This window comes from Bos indicus x Bos taurus, chromosome X (assembly GCF_003369695.1).
Source record: "Bos indicus x Bos taurus breed Angus x Brahman F1 hybrid chromosome X, Bos_hybrid_MaternalHap_v2.0, whole genome shotgun sequence".
Classification (NCBI taxonomy): domain Eukaryota; kingdom Metazoa; phylum Chordata; class Mammalia; order Artiodactyla; family Bovidae; genus Bos; species Bos indicus x Bos taurus.
In genome coordinates, this window is record NC_040105.1 from 92,113,786 (window position 1) to 92,140,110 (window position 26,325).

At 40.9% G+C, this 26,325-nt stretch overlaps 1 protein-coding gene across 2 annotated transcripts in view; it reads left to right on the forward strand.

Annotated features, from left to right (window-relative positions):
* Window positions 1–26,325, forward strand: part of IL1RAPL2 (interleukin 1 receptor accessory protein like 2) — a 1,456,614-nt gene that overhangs the window by 885,164 nt on the left and 545,125 nt on the right. For both annotated transcript variants that reach the window (XM_027533545.1, XM_027533546.1), the window contains one exon: window positions 9,975–10,248. In XM_027533545.1, coding sequence (XP_027389346.1) covers window positions 9,975–10,248 — 274 coding nt within the window. The remainder of the gene's footprint in view (window positions 1–9,974; window positions 10,249–26,325) is intronic.

The window sequence follows — 26,325 nt, forward strand, 5'->3', positions numbered from 1 at the left end:
ATGGCTCATGAGCTGGAATGAAGAGTAGAGGAGGCAGTATATAGGACACACAGTAATTAAGAACATCAGTTTGGGAGTGAAGCTCACCTGCACTGGGGTCCAGACTCTGCCATTAAAACCTGAGTGACCTTGAACAAGTCACTTAAACTCTCTGAGCTTTTCTTTTTTCCTCAGTGAAATGGGAATAGCAAAAGTCCCTACATCCCAGAGCTGATGTGATAATGAAATGAGAAAACTACACACAAAGCATCTATCACAGTGCCTAGCTGATTCGTGAGTGCTAAGTTGCTTCAGTTGTGTCCAACTCTGTGTGATCCTATGGACTGTAGCCTGCTAGGCTCTTCTGTCCATGGAATTCTCAAGGCGAGAATACTGGAGTGCATTGCTATGCCCTCTTCCAGGGGATCTTACTGACCCAGGGATCGAACCCGGATCTCCAGCATTGCAGGCAGATTCTTTAACATCTGAGCCACCAGGGAAAGGTTCAAGGAATGCTAGTAGCTGCTGTTGCATCTTTCTTAGCTGGTTCATTTACCTGGCATATGTAACCTAGTTATCCAATTTGAGCAAGATCTTAGGTACATGCTTAGCTTTTGGCTCCCTCTATCACCTACCCCTAATGGTGCATCCCCACAAGTTTGCTATGAAATGACCCCAGCAACCAGTGGTTGCTGCTGCTGCTAAGTTGCCTCAGTCATGTCCAACTCTGTGCGACCCCAGAGACGGCAGCCCACGAGGCTCCCCTGTCCCTGGGATTCTCCAGGCAAGAACACTGGAGTGGGTTGCCATTTCCTTCTCCAGTGCATGAAAGTGAAAAGTGAAAGTGAAGTCGCTGAGTCTTGTCCAACTCCTAGCAACCCCATGGACTGCAGCCCACCAGGCTCCTCCGTCCATGGGATTCTCCAGGCAAGAGTGCAACGAGTGGTTGGCAGACGGCAAATCCTTAGTTCAAGATACTAGATGGAGAAAAGATATTCAGTTCAGTTTCAGTTCAGTAGCTCTGTCGTGTCCAACTCTTTGCAACCCCATGGACTGCCGCATGCCAGGCCTCCCTGTCCATCACCAACTCCTGGGGTTTACTCAAACTCATGTCCATTGAGTCAGTAATGCCATCCAACCATCTCATCCTCTGTCATCCCCTTCTCCTCCCACCTTCAGGCTCTCCCAGCATCAGGGTCTTTTCAAATGAGTCAGTTCTTCATATCAGGTGACCAAAGTGTTAGGGTTTCAGCTTCAACATCAGTCCTTCCAATGAATATTCAGGACTGATTACCTTTAGGATGGACTGGTTGGATCTCCTTGCAGTCCAAGGGACTCTCAAGAGTCTTCTCCAACACCATAGTTCAAAAGCATCAATTCTTCAGCACTCAGCTTTCTTTATAGTCCTACTCTCACATCCGTACTGGAAAAGCCATAGCCTTGACTATACAGACCTTTGTTGGCAAAGTAATGTCTCTGATTTTTAATATGCCTTCGAGGTTGGTTGTAACTTTTCTTCCAAGGAGTGAGCGTCTTTTAATTTCATGGCTTCAGTCACCATCTGCAGTGATTTTGGAGCCCCCCCCCCCAAAATAAAGTCTGTCACTGTTTCCACTGTTTCCCCATCTATTTCCCATGAAGTGATGGGACCAGATGCCATGATCTTAGTTTTCTGAATGTTGAGCTTTAAGCCAACTTTTTCACTTTCCTCTTTCACTTTCATCAAGAGGCTCTTTAGTTCTTCTTTGCTTTCTACCATAATGGTGGTATTATATGCATATCTGAGGTTATTGACATTTCTCCCGGCAATCTTGATTCTAGCTTGTGCTTCATCCAGCCCAGCATTTCTCATGATGTACTCTACATAAAAGTTGAAAAAGCAGGATGACAATATACAGCCTTGACATACTCCTTTCCCTATTTGGAACCAGTCTGTTGCTCCATGTCCGGTTCTAGCTGTTGCTTCCTGAGCTGCATGCAGATTTCTCAAGAGGTAGGTCAGGTGGTCTGGTATTCCCATCTCTTGAAGTATTTTCCACAGTTTATTGTGATCCACACAGGCAAAGACTTTGGCATAGTCAATAAAGCAGAAATAGATATTTTTCTGTAACTCTCTTGCTTTTTTGATAATCCAGTGGATGCTGGCAATTTGAACTGTGGTTCCTCTGCCTTTTCGAAAACCAGCTTGAACATCTGGAAGCTCACATGCTGTTGGAGCCTGACTTGGAGAATTTTGAGCATTACTTTACTAGCATGTGAGATGAGTGCAATTGTGCAATAGTTTGAGCATTCTTTAGCATTGCTTTTCTTTGGGATTGGAATAATAACTGACCTTTTCCAGTCCTGTGGCCACTGCTGAGTTTTCCAAATTTGCTGGCATATTGAGTGCAGCACTTTCACAGCATCATCTTTTCGGATTTGAAATAGCTCAACTGGAATTCCATGACCTCCACTAGCTTTGTTCGTTGTGATGCTTCCTAAGGCCCACTTGACTTCGCATTCCAGAATGGCTGGATCTAGGTGAGGGATCATACCATCATGATTATCTGGGTCATGAACATCTTTTTTGTACAGTTCTTCTGTGTATTCTTGCCACCTCTTCTTAATATCTTCTGCTTCTGTTAGGTCCATACCATTTCTGTTCTTTATTGAGCCCATCTTTGCATGAAATGTTCCCTTGTATCTCTAATTTTCATGAAGAGATTTCCAGTCTTTCCCATTCTAATATTTTCTGCGATTTCTTTGCACTGATCACTGAGGGAGGCTTTCTTATCTCTCCTTGCTATTCTTTAGAACTCTGCATTCAAATGGGTATATCGTTCCTTTGCTCCTTTGCTTTTTGCTTTTCTTCTTTTCACAGCTATTTGTAAGGCCTCCTCATGTAGCCCTTTTGCTTTTTTGCATTTCTTTTTCTTGGGGATGGTCTTGACCCCTGTCTCTTGTACAATGTCATGAACCTCCGTCCATAATTCTTCAGGTGCTCTATCAGATCTAATCTCTTGAATCTATTTCTCACTTCCACTGTATAATCGTAAGGGGTTTGATATAGGTCATACCTGAATGGTCTAGTGGTTTTCCCCACTTTCTTCAATTTAAGTCTGAATTTGGCAATGAGATCATGATCTGAGCCACAGTCAGTTCTGGTTTTATTTCTGCTGATTGTATAGAGCTTCTCCATCTTTGGCTGCAAAGAATATAACCACTCTTATTTTGGTATTGACCATCTGCTGATGTCCATGTGTAGAGTCTTCCCTTGTGTTGTTGGAAGAGGGTGTTTGCTATTACCAGTGCGTTCTCTAGGCAAAACTCTATTAGCATTTGCCCTGCCTCATTTTGCCAAGGCCAGATTTGCCTGTTATTCCAGATGTTTCTTGACTTCCTACTTTTGCATTCCAGTCCCCTATAATGAAAAGGACATCTGTTTTGGGGTGTTAGTTCTAGAAGATGTTGTAGGTCTTCATAGAACCGTTCAACTTCAGCTTCTTTAGCATTACTGGTTAGGGTGTAGACTTTGATTACTGTGATATTGAATGGTTTGCCTTGGAAACGAACAGAGATCATTTTGTTGTTTTTGAGATTGCACCCAAGTACTGCATTTCAGACTCTTTTGTTGACTATGATGGCTACTCTATTTCTTCTAAGGGATTCTTGCCCACAGTAGTAGATAAGTTATTACACTGGTTCAGTTCAGTTCAGTTCAGTCGCTCAGTCATGTCTGACTCTTTGCGACCCCATGAACTGCAGCATGCCAGGCCTCCCTGTCCATCACCAACTCCCAGAGTTTACTCAAACTCACGTCCATCGAGTCGGTGATGCTATCCAGCCATCTCATCCTCTGTTGTCCCCTTCTTCTCCTGCCCCCAATCCCTCCCAGCATCAGTCTTTTCCAATGAGTCAACTCTTTGCATGAGGTGGCCAAAGTACTGGAGTTTCAGCTTTAGCATCATTCCTTCCAAAGAACACCCAGGACTGATCTCATTTAGAGTGGACTGGTTGGATCTCCTTGCAGTCCAAGGGACTCTCAAGAGTCTTCTCCAACACCACAGTTCAAAAGCATCAATTCTTTGGAGCTCAGCTGATAAGGTATTATAATATACAAAAACTTGCACAGCCTGCCCTCTAGTGGTAATTTGATGAATTTCCCCCAACAGTTGCCCTGTTGATTCACAAATGAGAGCTGGCCATAAAAATCAATGGCATATAGCTGACATAGTTAGTAAAAAACATCTGGCTTAAAAAAATCAATTTATTGATAAAAAAGCACATAATAAACTAATACCAGATGTACATCCTAGGCAAAGGACTTAGGTTGTAATGAACATTATCAAGATATCTGGAGCTTGCCTATTTTCATATGCTAATTTTACCTAAAGAGATTTCCAATTTGGGGCAGATATCCAGAACTGGCATTTCTATACATAGCTATATATCCTATTCCCCAATAGAAATTGTAATGTACATAGCCATTAGAGTCTGTAATTTTACTGCAGGCAGTATTCTTGTTTCCTAAAATAATATAATTGTTGTTGCTGATAATAACATTTTATCCTCTTTGAGGGATTAAATGCTTTTCTCATGACTCTGTTTCCACAGCAGGTAGATGTGACAGGATTTGTTTTTCCAGATGTATTGACAAGGAATCCAAGGCTTATCTATAAGCAGGCTAAATAGTTTTGCTTTGGTCACCGAGGGCACTTTCCAGGATACTGCATTAGTTTTCACCCCTAGGAATCTCCTGTTGGCAAAATAAATTGCATGAACACTAACATGTCCCTTTATATGTTAAATGTGCTCCATTTTTTTGAATTTTCATGTCAAACTCCTTAAGCACATGCTTGTTTTGCAGTCTGAAATGAAAGCAATTAAAACCAAGAACTGGGTTTTAAAGAATGACTTTCTTTGCTCCATTGAAGTGTTTTATGTCGCTTAGATATTTAAACATTTCTACCAACATGACCAAACTAAGAGTAATAATTTTGGGAGTTTTATAGAAACCTAGATCAAGTAAGCTGAAATAAGAATCTAAAAAATACAATTGTTCTTTTAAATACTTGAATTGCTATTCTTACGAGTCAAGGGTGGACAGGGAATGGCTTATATAGAAATAGGTATTTTTCAGTGGAATGATGAAAATATTTATAGCCATACCAAGGGACCATGAAGCAGAAGACAGTCAGGCCTTCCTGATGGCTTTGGTGGATTTGCTCTGTGGCAAGCTTCAATCCAACTGCAGAATGTTGCTGCTTTTCTCTCTCTTTCTTTTTTTTGGGGGGGAGGGGGATTGTTTTCCTTCTTGAAAAGAAAAGTGAAACTGTTACTCAGTCATGTCTAACTCTTTGAATGTCACGGACTGTAGCCCACCAGCCTCCTCTGTCCATGGGATTCTCCATGCAAGAATACTGGAGTGGATTGCCATTCCCTTCTGCAGGGGATCTTCCCTACTCAGGGATTGAACCCAGGTCTCCTTCATTACAGGCAGATTTTTTACGGTCTGATCTACCAGGGACCTACAGTACCTGTATTTACACTTGTGGCTAGTTAGTGGAACACAGTTATCAAGCCATCTTTGGGAGAAGCCAGTCTGTCCAGAAACCACCATTCTTCAGAGGCTTTTGGGGGCAAACCTACATAGCTATGACTGGAGTTGTGAACAGAATAGGGCTGGATCCCCCTGTGAACGAGAGGCCTTGCTGATAAGGTCAAACTTGCAGGTGGGCTTTATCTGTGGGCTCCTGAGTTCTGCTATGTCTCTATCCTGGCCATAGCATGCTCCCTTGTCAGCTACATCACAGATGTATTCATTCACCCATTTGCCAAATACATATGGAGTGTCAACATGCAAAGGGCTCTGACTGCATGGCATGTATTACAATCTCCTTCTCATGATATATATGTGACTTATACTGGTGACTTCTGATACTACCATCTTTGATCCCTGGAATGGCTCTTGGAAAATTAAGTTTGATGTGATCTTTCTTCTGTTCCTGCCCTTTCTTGTGACCCTTTCATGCTTTTCTCTTAACCTTCTCTCTCACCCTCAAGGTATTAATCCCATCATGTTCCCTTGCCACCTGAGCTTCCAGACCTCTTACTTCACTAGGCCTTCTTAGTTGTTTCACCAGTCCCATATCTAAAGAGAAATGCACTGTATCGTATTTTATCCCCCCTTGCCCCCTGTCTCTGTTGGTTTTCCTAGGAATAGCAATCCATTAACAATGAATCATACCACCTTGCTGGAATCTGATAGTGGTTCTGTACTGTCTAGATATAAGGTTATAAGATCTTTATTCATGGGAATGGATTTCTGCTGATGAAAGTCCAGTGTGGAAAAATATTTGGTGTCAGATGAGCCTTCATGTATCCCTGGTATCTTGTTGTTTGTCTAATCCATTTTTTTTTTTTTGGAAAATTGCCTCAGGTGTTTTGAGATACATTATATTCTAACTTGTGTGGTGAATACAGTTGTGTCGGCCCCTGCCCATATTCTCAGGTTCTACCTCCTGGGATTCAACCAACCATGGGTGGAAAATATTTTTGAAAAATTCCGAAAAGTTCCAAAAGGCACAACTCAAATTTTCTGCACACTGGAAATTATGTTGCATTTATATCTATATCACTTTTACTTTGTATTAGCTATCATGAGCAAGCTAGAGATTATTTAAAGCATATACGAAGGTATATGTAGATTATAAGAAACTACCATATCATTTTATATAAGAGACTTGAGCATTCAGAGGTGTTGATATCCTTGGGGGTCATGAAATCAGTCCCCTGCAGATATTGAGGGATGATTGTACTAAAGGAAAAGAATAAGGGGATAACCTTTGGAAATTGTCCTTATTATTGAATATATGTTCTCTGCCTGTTGACAACTTTATAACTAAAGATTCCCTCTCTGCTACCTAAAGCAAGGGAACAGAAGAAAAGGAACCATAAACTATTAAATCAAATCCATTTTACCCAGCTAGCTCTTAAGAGGAAATGAAATCTCAGTGTCCTCTCAAAGTCTGTATGACAAAGCTGATTGTAATGGCAGTTAAATGTCTTCACCCTCCTTTGAGCCTGAATGTCATGTCCCAAGAGCAGATATTTTGATTATTTTTTATACAAACCATGTCCTGTCAGTAATGGGACAAACCAGGCTGTTAGCATTGTATAGGTATAGATTATGCAACAGATTGTTTAGAGAAAGTAACTACAGGGATTTAGGGTGCAAATGAGAAAACATTCCAGATTTTTTTTTTTTTTCCTATCAAGTAGGTAATTATCGAGGTTTAAAACTACTCTTCCAAGACACATTTGTTAATTCAAAAGCATTTGCTATGCACCTTTAGGGTCAGAAAATAACAAAAACTGGAATGTGAAGGACTTTTTAAGAAATCCCCATATTTTATTTGTTTCTTCTATTAACCAACTTTTAAAATAAAGCTATGGTCTCCCCAGTGGCTCAGTGGGAAAGAATCCGCCTGCAGTGCAGGAGATGCAGGAAATGTAGGTGCAATCTGGTTCAGGAAGATCCCTGGATGAGATAATGGTAATCCATTCCAGTATTCTGCCTGGAGAATTCCATGGACGGAGGAGCCTGGGGAGCAACAGTTCATAGGGTCGCAAAGAGTTGGATATGACTAAAGCGACTTAGCATAGCATGAGAAAAAATACATTTTCTTAAAAAAAGCATATCATTTCCTCACAGTTGTGTTAATGCATGGGAGCAATATCACAAATAATCCATAGTAGGGAAAATATAAAATTCATTCAAAGATGACAATACAATAAATATCAAAACTGCATTAAATGCAGTGATGTATCACCAGTAATCTACAATGACCCCAAAGTTTAAGTAATGTAGATTTGCCCCCTCCCTGTTCTTGACAGTTATGAGAATGACAAGTGACAGGTAAACAACTGATGCCTGGAAGTGAATAAAAAAGCCCCCCAAGAGATAGCTAGAGATCAGTATGTTCTTAGTCCAATTCGGCTGTACCTTCTTGACTTCGACAGTGAACAATGGTCATCAAAATTCATAGTGATGAATCTGGTGCCCTGTGAGTCCTCAAAGTTCAAATGCCCTTCATTATAAATTTAGGGTGAGTTATTTGATTATTGATTTATTTCTAGTGAATACTTGACATACTACAAGAGGATTTGAGGCAACTTATAATAAATGCCCATATGCAGCAAGGCAGTGAAAAATGAAGTCACAAAGAGAGGTCAGAAGTCAAAGAATTTAAAAACTTTCTTGGGTTACAGACACCTTTGAAGATCTGATAAAGAGCTATGGAAGCTATGGAACATTGCTCCAGAAAAGTATAGCTATGCAAATAAGCACCACCTTGAAATCTATCCAGGCAATCTGCCTCTGGGTGTCCTTGAACCTCAGGTCAAGAAGCCCTTCTGTAGAGAAAGCAAAATCCTGAGGGAGGATAGTTTATTACACTTGAGCATTGCATGTAGCCCTGAGCTTTCCCTGTCAACTGAGGTTAAAAGATAAACACATTGGGCTCAGAGTTCTCAACATCTAAAAAAAGGAAGCAGATGAGTTCACAAAATGATAAGCGAAACATAATTTTAAAATGACAGTGTTTATACAGTTTACGAAAGGATTATTTTATAAAGGGTAATCAAGTTACACAAAGGGATGTAGCATAATTTGATGAAATTCTTTGAAATCAGCAATTGGAAGTAGAATAGCTATGCTAATTGTATTGACTAGCATATAAAATTAGCCACAGTGTCTCATTTCCAACCTTTCTGGAAAAGAGAGAATTCACTGTTTATGTCTTTCTTTAATGGTAGATTTACCCACCTAATATTATTTGATTAAACTTGACATTAATATAGGACATTAATATAATATATTCCCATGAGCGCACACCAGCTGAGCAGCAAGGGAGGCCTAAGGGTATAAAAAGAAATTGAGCTGTGATTAAATATCTGCTATTAATAGGTCATACCATGGAAAACTGGCATGTAGACAGTGCCAAATAATCACTTTAGGTACCCACTGCTTCCAGCTCTGGCATCTACTTTCTCAAAGGCAAATAAATAAAACAGTGGTTCCGGTCACAATTATAGACAGGGGCAATACAGGATAGGGGTTAAGAAAACAGTCTCTGGAACCACAGACTGGTTTTCCACCATTTATTAGCTCTGTATCCATAGGCAAAGTCACTAAACTTTACTGAGTCTCATTTATTTTCTTGTCTATAAAATAAAAATAATAGAAACCTCAATTTCAGGGCTCCTCCTAGACTATACAGGGTCCTAAAGAAGTCTCTGTTTTGTGGGTCTCCTGTCTATATAAACAATTTGAGTCACCAAAAATCAGCATGCCAGGGTCATTCCAGCCATCCAGTCTCACAAAATCCTGTTAAGTGGGTGCCGTTTGGCTGGCAGTAATGATGCACTTGGCCAGCCACCCTACTGGAATTGGTAGCTAGTTGTGGGGACCCCAGGAATACCCCATAGGTATGAGTGCTGGAGCTCCTTGGAGGATCTAGTTAACTCTAAGCAGATTACTGTAGAGGACTGGAAATACTCCAGAGGCACAGGGCTAGAACAGGAATCATGCTTGCCCAGGTCCAAGGATAAGATATATCTCATAGGACAGTAGTCCCCAATGTTTTTGGCACCAGGAACTGGTCTCATGGAAAACAATTTTTCCACAGACCTAGGGGATGAGAGTGATAAGAAGTGGCTGTAAATATAGATGAAACTCCACTCACTTACCCACCACTCACCTCCTGCTGTGCAGCCCAGTAGAGTGGTACCTGTAGAGTGGTACCCGTAGAGTGGTACAGGTCCATGGCATGGGGATTTGGGGACCCCTGTCATAGGATCACTGGGAAGATTGAATGAGATAATCTATGTAAAGCTCGTGACTCAATGTCTAGCTCATAGTGAGTCCTCGGTATATGTTGGCAATGATTTATTATTGCTCTCATCATTATCAATAATGTTCATTGCGTCTCATGCCCAATTTGGTTTTCTTTCAGTGGATGGCTGCATCGACTGGTCAGTGGATCTCAAGACATACATGGCTTTGGCAGGCGAGCCAGTCCGAGTGAAATGTGCCCTTTTCTACAGTTACATTCGTACCAACTATAGCATGGCCCAAAGCACTGGGCTTAGGCTGATGTGGTACAAAAACAAAGGTGATTTGGAAGAGCCCATCATCTTTTCAGAGGTCAGGATGAGCAAAGAGGAAGATTCAATATGGTTTCACTCAGTTGAAGCACAAGACAGTGGGTTCTACACTTGTGTTTTAAGGTGAGTGCTACGTGAAAACATTGCTCAGCGTCACAGGTGAGTCTTGTTTAGGGCTGGAGTGTGTAAGGGTGCCTTATGTTATACAGTGGATGTATTCTTGACAGGCTACAGTGCATGTGCAGCTTCTATACATTTCTTTTTAATTATTTATTAAGACAACATAGCAAGTTCTCATCACATTTTCATAAAGCAAGATTCCCATTTACTGTGTGTACTCATTCAATTCATAAAATTTTGTGATTCATTTATTCCCTATCTCCACTCTTTCCCCAGGGCCTTATGTAAACCATCTCTGACTTATGATGGATGGTTGGACTTATAATTTTTCAATTTTATGATGGTGCAAAAGTGACACATATTCAACCTAAACCACACTTTAAATTTTGAATCTTTTCCATGTTAGCAATATGTGGCATGATAATATTTCATGATGCTGGGTAGTAACAGGCCGTAAGCTGCAGCTCTCTGTCAGCCATGTGATCATGGGGTAATCAAATGGTATACTTAAAATCACTCTGTACCCGTATAACTATTCTGGTTTTCACTTTCGATAAATTACATGAAATATTCAGTACTTTATTATAAAATAGGCTTTGTATTACATCATTTTGCCCAATGTGAAATGAAACTGTTCTGAGCACATTTAAGGTAGACTAGGCTAAACTATCGGAGAAGGTGATGGCACCCCACTCCAATACTCTTGCCTGGAAAATGCCATGGACGGAGGAGCCTGGTAGGCTGCAGTCCATGGGGTCACGAAGAGTCAGACACGACTGGGCGACTTCACTTTCATGCATTGGAGAAGGAAATGGCAACCCACTCCAGTGTTCTTGCCTGGAGAATCCCAGGGACGGGGTAGCCTGGTGGACTGCCATCTATGGGGTCGCACAGAGTTGGATACGACTGAAGCGACTTAGCAGCAGCAGCAGCAGCAGCAGGCTAAACTATGATGTTCAGTAGGTTAGGTGTATTAAATGTATTTTGACTTCAGGTATTTTCAACTCGGGTTTCCCAGGTGGCTCAGTAGTAAAGAACCTATCTGCCAATGCAGGAAACACAGAGATGCAGGTTCGACCCCTGGGTAGGGAAGATCCCCTGGAGAAGGAAATGGCAGCCCACTTCATTATCCCTGCATGGGAGATCCCATGAACAGAGGAGCCTGGAGGGCTATAGTCCATGGGGTCACAAAGAGTAGAACACGACTGAGTGACTAAACAACAGCAACAACAATGGGTTTATCAGGCCATAACCCTAATGGTTAATACAGGAAGACCTGTATTAACAAATGTTTTTGTATAGAGCTACTTGGCTCAATGGAGAAGGCAATGGCAACCCACTCCAGTACTCTTGCTTAGAAAATCCCATGGACGGAGGGGCCTGATGGGCTGCAATCCATGGAGTCGCTAAGAGTCGGACACGACTGAGTGACTTCCCTTTCACTTTTCACTTTCATGCATCGGAGAAGGAAGTGGCAACCCACTCCAGTGTTCTTGCCTGGAGAATCCCAGGGACGGGGGAGCCTGGTGGGCTGCCGTCTATGGGGTCACACAGAATCGGACACGACTGAAGCGACTTAGCAGCAGCAGCAGCAACTTGGCTCAATGATCTTGATTTCTGGCCATGAAAATTACCTAAAGTATCATTTAGGTCAGGGTCTCACCTTTCTTATTGAAGGAAAATAGTTTCAAATGTTTCTGGGAGATCTTTTAACAGGAGATCTTTTAATTTCTGGTGAAATTCTTTGTGGAATTTGCAATGTGAATTTGAGTCTACTGTATCTAAGTATTCAATGTGGGACCCTATAAACATATGGTCCTCCTGTCTTCCTATATACTATACTGTGGAAGATACCACAGATACAGTTCCTGTTTGTAAGAAGTTCATAGTGACAGGAAATCAGTTTTTTGCTCAGGAATTCCACAGTATGTCCTTCCTCCCCTCTCCATCTCCCCTCGTCAGGGTCTAAGATCTCAAATCTCAGATAGAGACTGTATTAAGTGTTGAAGTAGGTAGCTGAGGTGACTTTAAACACATTTTCAAAACTGCCATTTGCTAAGTCTGATCTTGCTCACCAGGGATCTGTACTCTGTTGTTTGATTTTACGTTCTGGGAAATGCAGACCCTTCCATTTTTGTTTCCTGTGGACTTTGTCTGATGTCAAAGCTATGTCACCTCTTCATCAAAAGCACTTTGAAATTCCTGGTGTGGCCTCATTGTTCAAAAGGGCAGGAGACCAGGTGGTATATAAATAGAGAGCTTTCTTGATGCCTTAAGAATCACTTTTGTATGTGTGTTGGGAGGAAATATTGGGGAAACAAGTTTTGTCTCTTTGCGGTGGGCAAAAGCCCCAGAATAGTGGCAAAAGTAGCAATCATTCTGACCACACCCTTAGTAATAAGCAGCATTTTCACCTCCTTGGACAGCTCTTGGCAGAACTGAGAAGTGGGTGTAATTTGGCTTCACTGTCTGACACTCTGTTCTTTAGGGTGCTGCTACTCTCTCTCTGTTTATACCTTTTTCATTCCCCACCCTCTTAAATCCTGCCAATCTAAAATAGATCATTTTTCCTCCTCAAATTCCACTTGCTCTCTTTTGTTTTCACAAATTAAATATTTTATTTGCAGAGCATCAGCCAACTACATACAGGTGCTATATTTATAATGAATTACTGAATTAATTACTGCTTACTTCCCCTGCTCTGCTTATTTCCCCAATCTGGCTCTCTTTCCTCTCTTCCTTAAAAAAATATAACACTCATGTACTCATCTTACCCTTTCCCCTATCTGATAAATGCTAACAGTCTAGTGTGTATCCTTGCATGCATGTGTGCTAAGTCATTTCACTTGTGTCTGGCTCTTTGCGACCCTATGGACTATAACCTGTCAGGTTCCTCTGTCCATGGGATTCTCCAGGACACTGCAAGAATACTGCAGTGGGTTGCCATGCCCTTCTCCTGCGGATCTTTCCAATGCAGGGATCGAACCCACGTCTCTTACGTCTCCTGCATTGGCAGGAGGGTTCTTTACCACTAGCACCACCTGGGAAGCCCGTATCCTGGCATACCTTCTCCTGATTCTTTTAATTGCACAAGTATATCTACATGGGGATTTTCTCCTCACTGTTTTACAAACTAAAAACAGAGTTACATGTTTCCCTGCATTTTCTTTCCTTATTAAATATATATATTGGAAATATTTCCAAGTCAACTGATAGAGAGTGCACTCATCCTTTTAAATATATACTGTTCTGTGTTGCTCAGTAGTCTATGATATCACAATTTAGTCTATCATTTTGCTATTTATGTGCATATATTTTTTGTCCCTATAAAAAGTGCTGCAATAAAAGCTCCCAACTGGTTTTTAAATATTCTTTTACATTTTTAGATCAGTTTTAGACTTACAGAATTATTTCAAAGATACTCCCGAAAGTTTCTGTATGCCCTACACCCATTTCCCCTAGTATTAACATTTTCCATGACTGTGGTACAATTGTTATAATCAATGAGCCAATCATCATTAACTGAAGTCCATTTATTTTATTCAGATTTCCTCAGATTTTGCTTAATGCCCTTTTTCTGTTCCAGGATTCCGTCTGGGAGACCACCTTACATTTAATTGTCATGTCTCCTTAAGTTCCTTTTGGCTGTAGGGGTTTCTCATACTCTTCTTGTTTCTAATGGCATTGACAGCTTAAATAGTACTATTCAAACATTTTGTAGAATGTCTCTCAAATCTCAACCTGATAATTTTTCATGCTTATACTGGGGTAATGTGTTTTGAGGAGGAAGAACACAGAGGTAAAATGCATTCTCATCACATCATATCAAGGGTAGGGAGTATCAGCATATATTATCACTGTTCATATTGACCTTGATCATCTGGCTCAAGGTAGTACTTGTCTTTCTCCACTCTGAAGTTGTTATTTTTCCCCTCCTTTTTCAAACTGTCCTCTTTGGAAGGAAGTAGTTTTTCAATAGTCCATACATACGAAATGGTAGTTACGCTCCATTTCATTAAGAGCAAACTATGTACATAAGTGAAAGTGTTAGTCGCTAAGTCATTTCTGACTCTTGCAACCCCGTGAACTGTAGCCTACCAGGCTCCTCTGTCCATGGAATTTTCCAAGTAAGAATACTGGAGTGGGTAGCCATTCCCTTCTCCAGGGGATCTTCCTGATCCACGGATTGAACCCAGGTCTCCTGCACTGCAGGCAGATTCTTTACCATCTGAGCCACCAGGGAAGCCCATATCTATATAAAATTATTTAGATTTCTTCTGCACGGGATATTTGTTTTTTTCTCCCATCTATGTATTCAATCATTTATTATATCACTATGGACTCATGGACATTTATATTATACACTGGGTAATAATTCAGTGCTACTGTATTTTCTGGGTCAAATTCATCCACCTTTGGAAGCTCTTTCAGTTGGTGCATCTGTCTCTTTGACATAACCTCCTCATTGTTTTTTGTTGTTGTTGTTTTTGTAATCTGCTTGTTTGTGCTTTATCTCTTCCAGAATGGCATTAAGTGAAGTAGCTAGAATTTGGGTATAAATAATAAACATATTTTTCAGGTCTAGTAGTGATCACTGACTCCTATTTGGATCATAGGCTCCAAATTCAGTCTATGCAGGTGATGTTATGCCATTGCCAAGAGAGTGACATTTATGGTGAAAAAGGCTCTGCATTTGGCAATATCTATATCACCTAAAATCTCAAATTTGATACTACTTTAAAGTAATTATGGATTATTTTCCTATCCTTTATCAACCTCATCAAAAGTTACTCTACTGATTTCAGTGTGGTTAAAAAAATGCAGATATGAAATATTTAGTAACATTCTCCAGCCATTTAACTCATAGCAAGAAAAGTTTACAGATTGTGACCTTTCAGTAGCCAATCACTCATTTTTGTGTTTTTCTTTGGCTAATCTCAAGAATGATTACTTGAATTTCTCAGCATGTCAGTGGGTTAGTAATAGAGGGATGGTGGAGAAGTGAGTCATATTTTGAGAGCCATGCTAATCCAAGAATTACTGTCTATTCCCCTTTCTACTCAAATCTTTTCAGTGGAGGAGGCACTTAGTAGAATAAAAATGATGAGAGTAATCTTTTTTGAGAAAATCCCACATATCACTTTCTCAACAACTTGGAAAAGGGGTGACTTAAGCTATGGATGAAGATAGATGTATTCATGTAATCCTGAATGAATTCAAGATATTGAAAAGAGTGATTAAATATAATTGAATATCTGTAGAAACCTATGTGTTTTGGGATGAGAGTGGCCACATTCAGAGAATCAGTGATAAGTTCAAAACCACTATGGCTATTTACCTCTCTGATTAAGTAAACAGAATTAGGAAACTCCTTCTTAAACAGGAAGATAATCCAACTATTTTCGGTCTTTAATAATCACTGAAATAAGTGAAGTCCTCAAAATCTGAATGCCTCACAAACTCTTTGTGAAGGGTTCCTTAGTGCATTTATTCAGTTCTGAGGCATGACATTTGCCCTGCTATTCATCACATTTGAGTGATTACTCTTGCAGAATAACATCACCAGAAGAATTGAGGGGAATTGAAGGTATTTGAAATAAATGTAGTATGGGGCTAATCTTTGGCTCTATACAATGAATACATGAGGGTTCATTGTCTTTTTAAATTTTTGAATATATTTGAAATGTTCCATAATTAAAAAGAATAAGAAATAAATATAAGTGTACAAAAATTTCACCTGATTTTAATGGCCTTTAAATGATCCTGACCAAAAAGTACCTATGTAGCATATATTAAGTTTTATATTTCAGTCAACAAATATTCATTGAGCATGTACCATGGGACTTCCTTTATGTCATACTGCAAGGAAATTTATGCTTTTAGAAACAAAAGTCATTGTCCTAGTCTACCTAAGACACTAAGAAGTACCTTTTATCACCTTCCACCCACCTAACCTACTCCCCACCATGGTAACCAAGAGATTTTCAAGGACTGAACATTTCTCATAATTCAATTCCAGCTTAACTATTGATCTTTGAAAAGTTAAGTGTAAACAAGTTGGTTGCCCAGGTAGTAATTTCTAGGATAGCAGATAGTTTTTTGTAGGAAAAATGAGATCCTGAACCTTAGAGAATTATCTGACTTCAGAAAAGATCCAGATTGTGCAGCAGGGTCTTAAGACTGCAGCAATGGCCTCTTCTGGCCTGTGTAGGCTAGAGTGTTATGCGGTTAGTTATTTTTTTCCTCCTATTTTGGTTTATAAGTGGGAGTCCCTGATACAGTTATTTTTGTAGCAAATATACATAAAAGAACACATATATAACCTGAAAATACCATTTTTTAACCTCCACAATTTGATAATCTGCTTATTTTAAAAAATTGTGCATAACTTAAATGACAAACTAGTATCAGTTATAGTTTATTTTCATTGCATTAATAGTAAATTAGACATGGTATAATGTTTAGAATATAACCATATTATAACACATTAGCTTTGTAATAATCAGAAATATAATCATTCTATTTTATAATACCTATGTTATTTTCAATTCCAGCTTATTTACTGAGGGAAAACAGATATTTATAGTTTAGTCAGCTGGATTACCTGCTTGGTAAGAATTAATGGGTTATATTTGATCATTAGAAAACAAGAATTAATTTCAAGTAATCACTGATGAGCTACCTAACACTGGTATTCATTTAGTTCCATTCCTTTTATCATTACACAAGTTCAGTGATCTTCTGTTTTATGATTATTTTGTTGATATCAGTGTTTCAACTTATTTCAGGAGTTGCAAATTCAAAGTCTTTCCAGTGTCCAACTAGGTAATGTAATGGTTGTGGCAGGCAGGTGATCTGCAACATTTTGGAGTGGTGGAGGCAGTAGTAATCTCCTCGATTATCTCATTTGCATGTATTCTCTGGCCACCAACTTGGGCTCACTCTTTCTGTACCACAGTTCCAATAATGTATTAACTCTACCCAGAGCTGCAACTCACTGGTCCCACAATTCTTTCACTATCCACCACTCTCTTTTCAAACTAACAGTTTAAATTCCATGATCAGTCAATTTAATCAATCTCATATATACCCTCTTGTTTTCCAAGACCCTTTTCCCCTTTATCTTACTCACTTGTGAAAACCACAACACTGTGTAAATCCAACTCTCCATCTATGCTTGTATTTGTATCCTTCTAGCTGAACCTGACCGAAGGAAACCATATAATGTTCACTGATCTCACTTTAAATTCATTATCATGAACCTCAAATGGATTCTTAATGCTGTCACATAGTCTTATGGTATATTACTGCACCATTCAGTCTCCTGTCTTCCTAGATGACTATTTAACATCTGCTCTTCTCAAGCCTCCAACATCTCCTCCCCTTGTTTCCCATTTTACTGAGAAAAGATTGAGGCAGTTAGGAGAGAACATCCACTACATCTATCCACCTACTGGTATCTGTACCCACATACTCTGCCTTCAGGTTTGTTGTTATTGATGGACTGGCAAAGCTCCCATGTAAGACCAGTCACTTCACTAATACACTCGATTCTGACCATGTTTGCCTACTCGAGGATATCACTGAAGCCATTCTCCCATCTCTCTTATCATGGAAGTTTCTATTTCTACTGAATCATTTCCATCAGCATACACACAGGTCAAGGTCTATGCTTCTTAATTCTACTTCCCCTGACAGCCACTGCCTCCATTTCTTTGTTTCCATTTGCAGCAAAACTACTTCAAAGAAACTGTTGTCTGCACTCACCATCTTAAGCTTTTTTCCACTAATTCTCTGTTAAACTACTTCCATCAGTGACTGAGGGAGTGAAAGTTGCTCAGTTGTGTCTGACTCTTTGCGACCCCATGGACTGTAGCCCACCAGGCTCCTCTGTTCATGGAATTCTCCAGATAAAAATAATGGAGTTGGTAGCCATTCCCTTTTCTAGGGGATCTTCCCTTGCATTCTTCTCTTGCATCTCCTGCATCTCCTGCATCAGGTGGATTCTTTATGGTCTGAGCCACCAGGAAAGTCCCTTCCATCAGAATTTTACCTTAACCACTCCACCAAAACTGGAGTCTCCAATGACTACAACAATGCTAAATCCAATGGTCAGGTCAATTTTCACTCCTCTTTTTATAAGATCAGCACATTTAGCACAGTTGACTATCCCTTCTTTTTGATATATGTTCTTTACCTGAGTTTTAAAGAGTCACACTCTCTTGTTTTCCCTTTATTTCATCAGTTATCTTTTCTGAAGTTCCTTTGCTGACTCCTCATATTTCTCCTGATCTCTTAATGTCAGAGGACTCTTAGGGCCTGGTCCTTAGTTTTTTCCATCTTTATTAACACCACTTCCCTCCATGATCTGTTTATGCAGTCTCAGTTTTATATACCATCTGTACACTGGTAACTCCAACATAGATACCTTCCAACCCAGATCTCTCTGCAGAATTTTTTATCCAACAGACTTTTCAGCATCTCTACCTACATTAAAACCAATAGATCCAAAACGGAACTCCTGATCTTCCTCCTGTCTCATCATTGGGTTCCTAGAAAGTGAATCCTGGGGCAAAAAGTGAATATGTATTAGAGAGTGTGTGCTGTGTTCTCAGTCACTCGGTCATGTGCAATTCTTTGTGACCCCAGGGACTATAGCCTGCCAGGCTCCTCCGTCCATGGCATTTCCCAGGCAAGAATAGTGGAGTGGGTTGCCATTTCCTTCTCCAGGGGATCTTCATGACCCAGGGATTGTAATCCCAGGGAAACAAGAACAAGGTAAAAGCAAAGTGAGGCAGTGAAGAAGGAAGGGTATTTTTACATACTTGATCCAGGAGGAGAATAGGAGAACAGTTTATCTCTCTGCTCCCATCTCCCATTGGTCAATGTATTATTATTCCACAGGGTTTTAACTTCCTTGACCTTTGGGGATTACATAATCTGTGCCTTCCATTCCACTGCTGGTCCAAGCCAAGCTCTCTTATCTGTCTTGTTACAATAAACTCCTAATTAGTTTCTCTGCTTTCCTAAATGTCTGCCTTCAATCTTTTTTTTAAACTTAATTTTTATTTTATATGGGAGGACAGTTGGGCTTCCCTGGTGGGTCAGATGGTAAAATAATCTGCCTGCAATGTAGGAGACCCAGGTTCAATACCTGAGTCAGGAAGATCCCCTGGAGAAGGGAATGGCTGCCCACTCCACTATTCTTGCCTGGAGAATTCCATGGACAGAGAAGCCTGGCAGGCTACAGTCCATGGTACCACAAAAAAAATGGAAAAGCCCCACCTCCACAGTATTTGAAATCATCTTTTCCACTACTCTTATGCTCACTATTTATTACATAAGACAGCTGCCCAGAAACCTCTCTCATCATTCCTCATTCTCATTCCCAACTAAAAAACTTCCCTTAGAATGCATTTTCCTCTTTTGTCCTCTTTCATCTTCTATCTCTTGCTTTTTTTTTCTCTTTTCAATTTCTTGTTCCCCTTTCTAATATAATCTAAACTAGGATTGCTCTTCACAATTTTTTTCAGCTCTTTCTGCCCATTACACCTATTTTTCACAGAAAAAGCCCTGAAAATGATCTAGAACACAGAATCTCTGTAGAAGTTTCTGGCTTTGGAGAGGCCTTTTCAGCCAAAAAGAGGATTATTTTTCGAGAGCAGAGAGAAGCAGAGACCTGCCAACGCTAACTTCATGTCTTTTATTCCATCACACATGAGAGGAAGCAAAAAGTAGTGTAAGAAATAAAACAGTAGGAGAAAGTAAGAAAAAATAACTTTTGACTTATAGAATTATGATGTTTGAGGTGGTGCTTGAGGATCTGAATCAGGTGGCAATAGTGTAGGAATTACCAGGCAAGTTAAGCAATGTTCAAGAGCAAGGAGGCAGTAAAGCATGGGCTATGTGCAGAGAAAAACAGGGAGGTCAATGTGGCTGGAACCAGCGTTTATCAAGGCTTTTTTTTTACATGTGAACATAATAACACTTAGTTTATGGAGGTTTCAGATATATTTTTGGAATGTGAGATTTTAAGACATTGACCAGTTCTTAGAAAATAAGATAAAGGACAGAACTAATGGGCACCTTACCATGCAGTCAGATAACACTGCATGTTTTTAGCAGGTGATGTTTCCATGGAGAAAAATGTATATTTATTTATTATTATTTTTTTCTTTCCTCTTTTTTTTCTTTTGTTTTTATTTTTTAAATTATGAAAGTACAATAACACATTTATAGGAGACTTGGAAAATACAGAACAAAGTTACATACATTTATATGTAAATATAAAGTTATACATATATGTATATATTACATAAGTTATGCTGCTGCTAAGCTGCTAAGTCGCTCAGTCGTATCTGACTCTGTGCGACCCCATAGACGGCAGCCCACCAGGCTCCTCTGTCCCTGGGATTCTCCAGGCAAGAATACTGGAGTGGGTTGCCATTTCCTTCTCCAATGCATGAAAGTGAAAAGTGAAAGTGAAGTCACTCAGTCGTGCCCGACTCTTAGCGATCCCATGGACTGGAGCCTACCAGGCTCCTCCGTCCATGGGATTTTCCAGGCAAGAGTACTGGAGTGGGGTGCCATTGCCTTCTCCGACATAAGTTATATACATATATAAAATTTACATTCATATACATACATATATAAAATCAGTATATATTGAAGAACTGACTCAATGGAAAAGACCCTGATGCTAGTAAAGATTGAAGGTGGGAGGAGAAGGGGACAACAGGGGATGAGATGGTTGGATGGCATCACAGACTCGATGGACATGAGTTTCACTAAGCTATGGGAGTTGGTGATGGACAGGGAAGCCTGGTGTGCTGCAGTCCATGGGGTCGCAAAGAGTCGGACATGACTGAGTGACTGAACTGAACTGAACTAGTGTATGTTACAATTATTTTTTATATAGGTAAATTAAGATTTTTGGTTGGAGGTTCAATATCAAACTCAAAAATTAGTAGAATGAATATACAGAAAAGTAGAAGGAAAATATACAGAAAAGTAGATCTGAAAAGCACCATGAACCAATTCAACATAATTAAGATTTATACAATGAGAAACTGTGTATTTAAAAGGAATAAATTCCCTTCTCTGATTCAACCCTTATTAACAAAGGAGATGGTGCTGACCTCAGCATTATTAGTCGAAACGTGCACTCCAAGTAGTTTTCTCAGGAACAGGAATGAATGCATACGGCGCCATCCCCACTCTCTCACCACCCTGAAGAATGATCCACCTTGGCAAGCTAGCTGGTTAATTTTCAACAAGTACAGTCTCCATCCATGGCTATGAAGTGGAAAAAAACCAAGTAGGATGGCGGTGTGTAGTTCCACGCCAGGGCCTTTATCTCAGTAAAATGAGACCCAGATTAACACGAAGCTACACATATTAATTTCCAGACTAGATCATACTCTTTGCCAATAATAAGGCAATATACCCTTATTTAGGTTGAGAGGTGCTACATGCATATTTTCATTTTTCAGCCCCATTACCCTGACCCTCCCAAAGCCTTCCTCTGACTCCCTGTAAAGGAGAGTATTTTGGCCAGATTTCATATTTACATTCATCTCTTTTACTCTCGGGCTTCCCTGGTGGCACAGCGGTAAAGAATCTGCCTGCCAATGCAGTAGATGAGGGTTCAATCCCTGAGTGGGAAGATCCTCTGGAGAAGGGAATGGCAACCCACTCCAGTTTTCTTAACTAGAAGATACCAGGGACAGAGGAGGCTTGAGGGCTATGGTCCAGGAGGTCGCAAAGAGTCAGACTTGACTGAGCGCCTTAGAACACAACATTTTCACTCTCAGGCAAGATCTCTCTCTCTCTGTCTACCTCTATACATGCTCTTCCCTCTCTCTCTCTCTATCCCCTTTTCCCTCCCTCCCTCTGTATCTTATCTCTTCCTTTTCTGAGTCTAAAACTTACCCTGAACTATAACAACGCCCCCCCACACACACACAGATTCTACAAACATAGAGGATGCTTTCCATAAATATGGGTCACTGATTTACTGGCTGTAACCCTCAGATCACTAGGGTCTGGGGATTTTTATTTTGGTTGGATGAAACCTTTTCTTTTTCTAATATGTTAAGTCTTGCCAATAGAAAGAGAAATAGATAGCAGGGAGGCACTTATTATGAGATGACAGTGCAAAGAGTGATGCTTTGAATGGCAATGTTCTATAGCATGGTCCAAGGTCACAGAAATTTCTAAATCTTAAGGCATGTAGGGAAATTTCCCATTAGATAACATTGTTGTATAAACAATCTTGCAAACTTTTGAGTTTGATCCTACTTGACATAAAACAAAGATTGAAAAGCACTGTTGTTTCTAAATAAAATATGACTTTTTTACTTCACATCATTTGAGACAGGTGTAGCCAAGTTTAACTTCTCTAAGTCATTCCCTTTCGCTACTTTGCTTGTCATTTTCTCAAGCCCAGAGAGGATCACTACTGTATTTCTAGACATAAAAATCACTGACTTTGACCAAACCCTTGGCACCTACGAAATGTCTATTTCCTCCACTTGCTCACTGAGACTGGGTCTTTCTTGTGTGTGCGTGCTCTGTCACATCCAACTTTTGTAAGCCTATGGACTGTAGCTCACCAGGTCCCTCTGTCCATGTGATTTCCCAGGTAAGAATACTGGAGTGGGTTGCCATACCCTCCTCCAGGGGAATCTTCCCAACTCAGGGATTGAACCCTATGTCTCTGATTTCTCCTGCATTGGCAGATGGATTCTTTACTACTGCGCCACCTGGGGTCTTTCTTGAAGCAACATCATTTTTATAGCTGTCTTACTCTTGAGCTGCTCATCTAAGCATTGCTAGCCCAAGGGCTCAAAGGCCAAGTCATATCACCTCTGTTGGATGTGTTGAGGATATTTAGTGATAGATGTGGAATTAACTTCAGTTTATTAAATCCTTTCCTCTGTATGTACAGAGAGAGAGTGAAAGTGAAGTCGCTCAGTCATGTCCGACTCTTTGTGACCTCGTGGACTGTAGCCTACCAGGCCCATGGGACTCTCCAGGCAAGAATACTGGAGTGGGTTACCATTTACTTCTCTAGGGGATCTTTGTGACCCAGGGATCAAACCCTGGTCTCCCGCATTGGAGGCAGACGCTTTAACCTCTGAGCCATCAGGGAATACACAGAGAGAAGAACCTTTATATTGAGTGTGAAACACAAAATCTTGAAAATCAGTATCTTTCCCTTAATCCTATCAAACATAAAACCCAAATCCCAACAAACCAAATCATTTACTGAAAAAAAGTAAGTTATGGAAACAATGTTTATTACCAAAGTTAAGTGTCTGGTGCCCCTCTGGAACCACTCACCTTCCTTTCCAGAATCCCCTCCTAGGTTCCTATTGCAATGCCTTTTGATTTTCTTTCATTTGGGCCCAGTTTGGCCCACTGGGAAACAGGATGTCATCTTTTCTTTCCCCTTCCCCATTCTACTTGTGAAAGTTATTCCTAAATATGCCATTGTTCAGAAGCCCACGCTCCCATCCTGACCTCCTCTCCTTACTCACTCTCAGGTCCCTAGTCTAAGGTGTACATAGGCAAAAGCCCTCTTGGTTTCCCACCTCTTTGTGATAGAGATCAGTGTCTGTTCTCTCCTCCTGTCTCAAAGGAGGAGGTGGCCTTTCCAAGCCTACCCAAGCCAGTAAATTAACTTTATTTTTCGTATATTTGTGAATATTTATCTTACTTTCCTAACACAGAGGTATATAAAGAAATAAAAGCCCTCTATCCTACTTTCCCTACCCTACTCCATTTTTCTGGGTAAAAAAAGTTTTCCCAGAGCATTTCTATGCTTATATAAATCCATAATATAAAAGGAATACACAAACACACACGTGTGTATGTCTAATACATATGCACACAGACTAATTTGGGGAGTAATTTTGTTTCATGTAAGGTACCACTGGCCGTCATTTTTTTTTTTTCTTAAACAATGCACTGAACATGTCTCCAATATAGTATGTAGGATCTACTTCATTCTCTTACATATTTCTTGCATGTTCAAGCTTTCTACAGCTATCTCCTTCCCCATGGCCTAAGTTTCTCTGGTATTCAAAGAACTCTCGCAGTCTTGTATCCCACACACATCATTCCTTCCCTTCATAGTTAAAGGTCCTTGAAGAAGAGCCCCCCCCCTCACTGAGCACTTTCTCACTTCCACTCACTCCTCAGTCCTTGCAATTGGGCTTCTACCCCCACCCCCCACCTAGACTGGCTCAAAGATCAGACATGGCCAAACCCAATGAACACTTTTCATGTCATAGTGCCCCACTCCCTGGAGCCCTGGGCACTGCTAAACACACTGCCCTTGCAACTCTTTTCCCCTGTTTCGAACTCATAAGTATTTCATTGCCTCTATGGTTCCCAATCTGGAGAAGGCAATGGCACCCCACTCCAGTACTCTTGCCTGGAAAATCCCATGGATGCAGGAGCCTGGTAGGCTGTGGTCCATGGGGTCGTGAAGAGTCGGACATGACTGAGTGACTTCACTTTCACTTTTCCCTTTCATGCATTGGAGAAGGCAATGACAACCCACTCCAGTGTTCTTGCCTGGAGAATCCCAGGGACGGGGGAGCCTGGTGGGATGCCGTCTATGGGGTCGCACAGAGTCGGACATGACTGAAGCGACTTAGTAGTAGTAGTATGGTTCCCAACTGGGGTGAATTTGTTCTCCTGTGAACATGTGGAGACATCCTTGATTGTTACAATCTCTTCTGGGAGTGTGGGGTGTGCTACTGGCATCTAGTGGGTAGAGGCCAGGGATTCTGCCAAACATCCTGTAATTCACAGGCCACCCCTCTGGAGATAAGGTATCTACATCATCATCAGATGACAGCCAGTTGCACTGTCAGGAGTGCTGAAACTGTGAAATTCTACCCTCCACACATATGCTCAGTTGTGTCCTACTTTTTGTGACCCTATGGACTGTAGCCCACCAGGCTCCTCTGTCCATGGGATTCTCCAGGACAGAATACTGGAGTGGGTTGCCATCTCCCCTAGGGGATCTTCCTGATCCAGGGATTGAATCTACTTCTCCTTTGTCTTCTGCATTGGCAGGCAGGTTCTTTACCAAGCAGCCACCTGGGAAGCCCCAAATTATACCCTATAAAGATATAAACAAGCCCAAGAAGATTTCTGTCAAGTGAAAGCCTTTTAATAACTAGCTAGGGATCTGGCAACAGATCCTGGTAACAATTATGCACATCTGCCCCCAAAGGAGACAACCAAGAGTCACATCAAGCTGCTGTAGAAATGTCCCAGGGTTAGTTTAGGGTCATAAAAAGTTTCAGTCTTTAGGGTCACAGTTCCCAGTGAATGTTCAGGGCTCCTCCAGTTGTGCCTCAGTCTGGTCCAGGTATAATTTCTCAACATCATTCCACCTGTGGGCTAAACCATACATTTAGCTCACCTCAACACAGCTTAGTTATCAGAGAGGGAAATGCAGACCATCATCCCCCTCCTCCTTTTACACCCTCCCTCTGGAAATTGATTTCCCATCAGGGTGGGTTCTATTATACATTTCTGAATTTACTAGGACCTTTGTAGCTGGACTCCCCTCCCACTGTAATCTGGGGAGAGAAAAAAAACTCAGGATTTTTGGTCCTTTGGTCAGTGGTCTAGACCAGCAAACCCTCCAGGTACTATCAGTTGCTGACTCACCTTGGCAGTGGCACAAGTTCCCTGTTCAGATCTGCCTGTCCCTAGTTGGAAGTGGAGACTGGGGACGATTCTCTTGTCACGAGGCTGAACAACAATGACAGCAGTCCTTGTCTGCAGCTGGTGCTGGCATCCTCTGTATGAAGCCCTGAGGGATTCCTTTAGGATTGGTGAATCTGTGCCCTGTTGTAAACCTGGGGTTAACTTCAGGTCTGCTTTGTTTCTCATATAACTTGCTCAGAACATGAATGAACTTCTTGTCCAGTTCATTCCTGGAGACGTGGGATGCAGGAATCCCCACTAGTCCACTCCTGCTCCAACGATCTACAGCCTAGTGAAGGGAGGGGTAATGCAGGGAGTTGGGGTGCTATATACTGGCTGCCCAGGTCC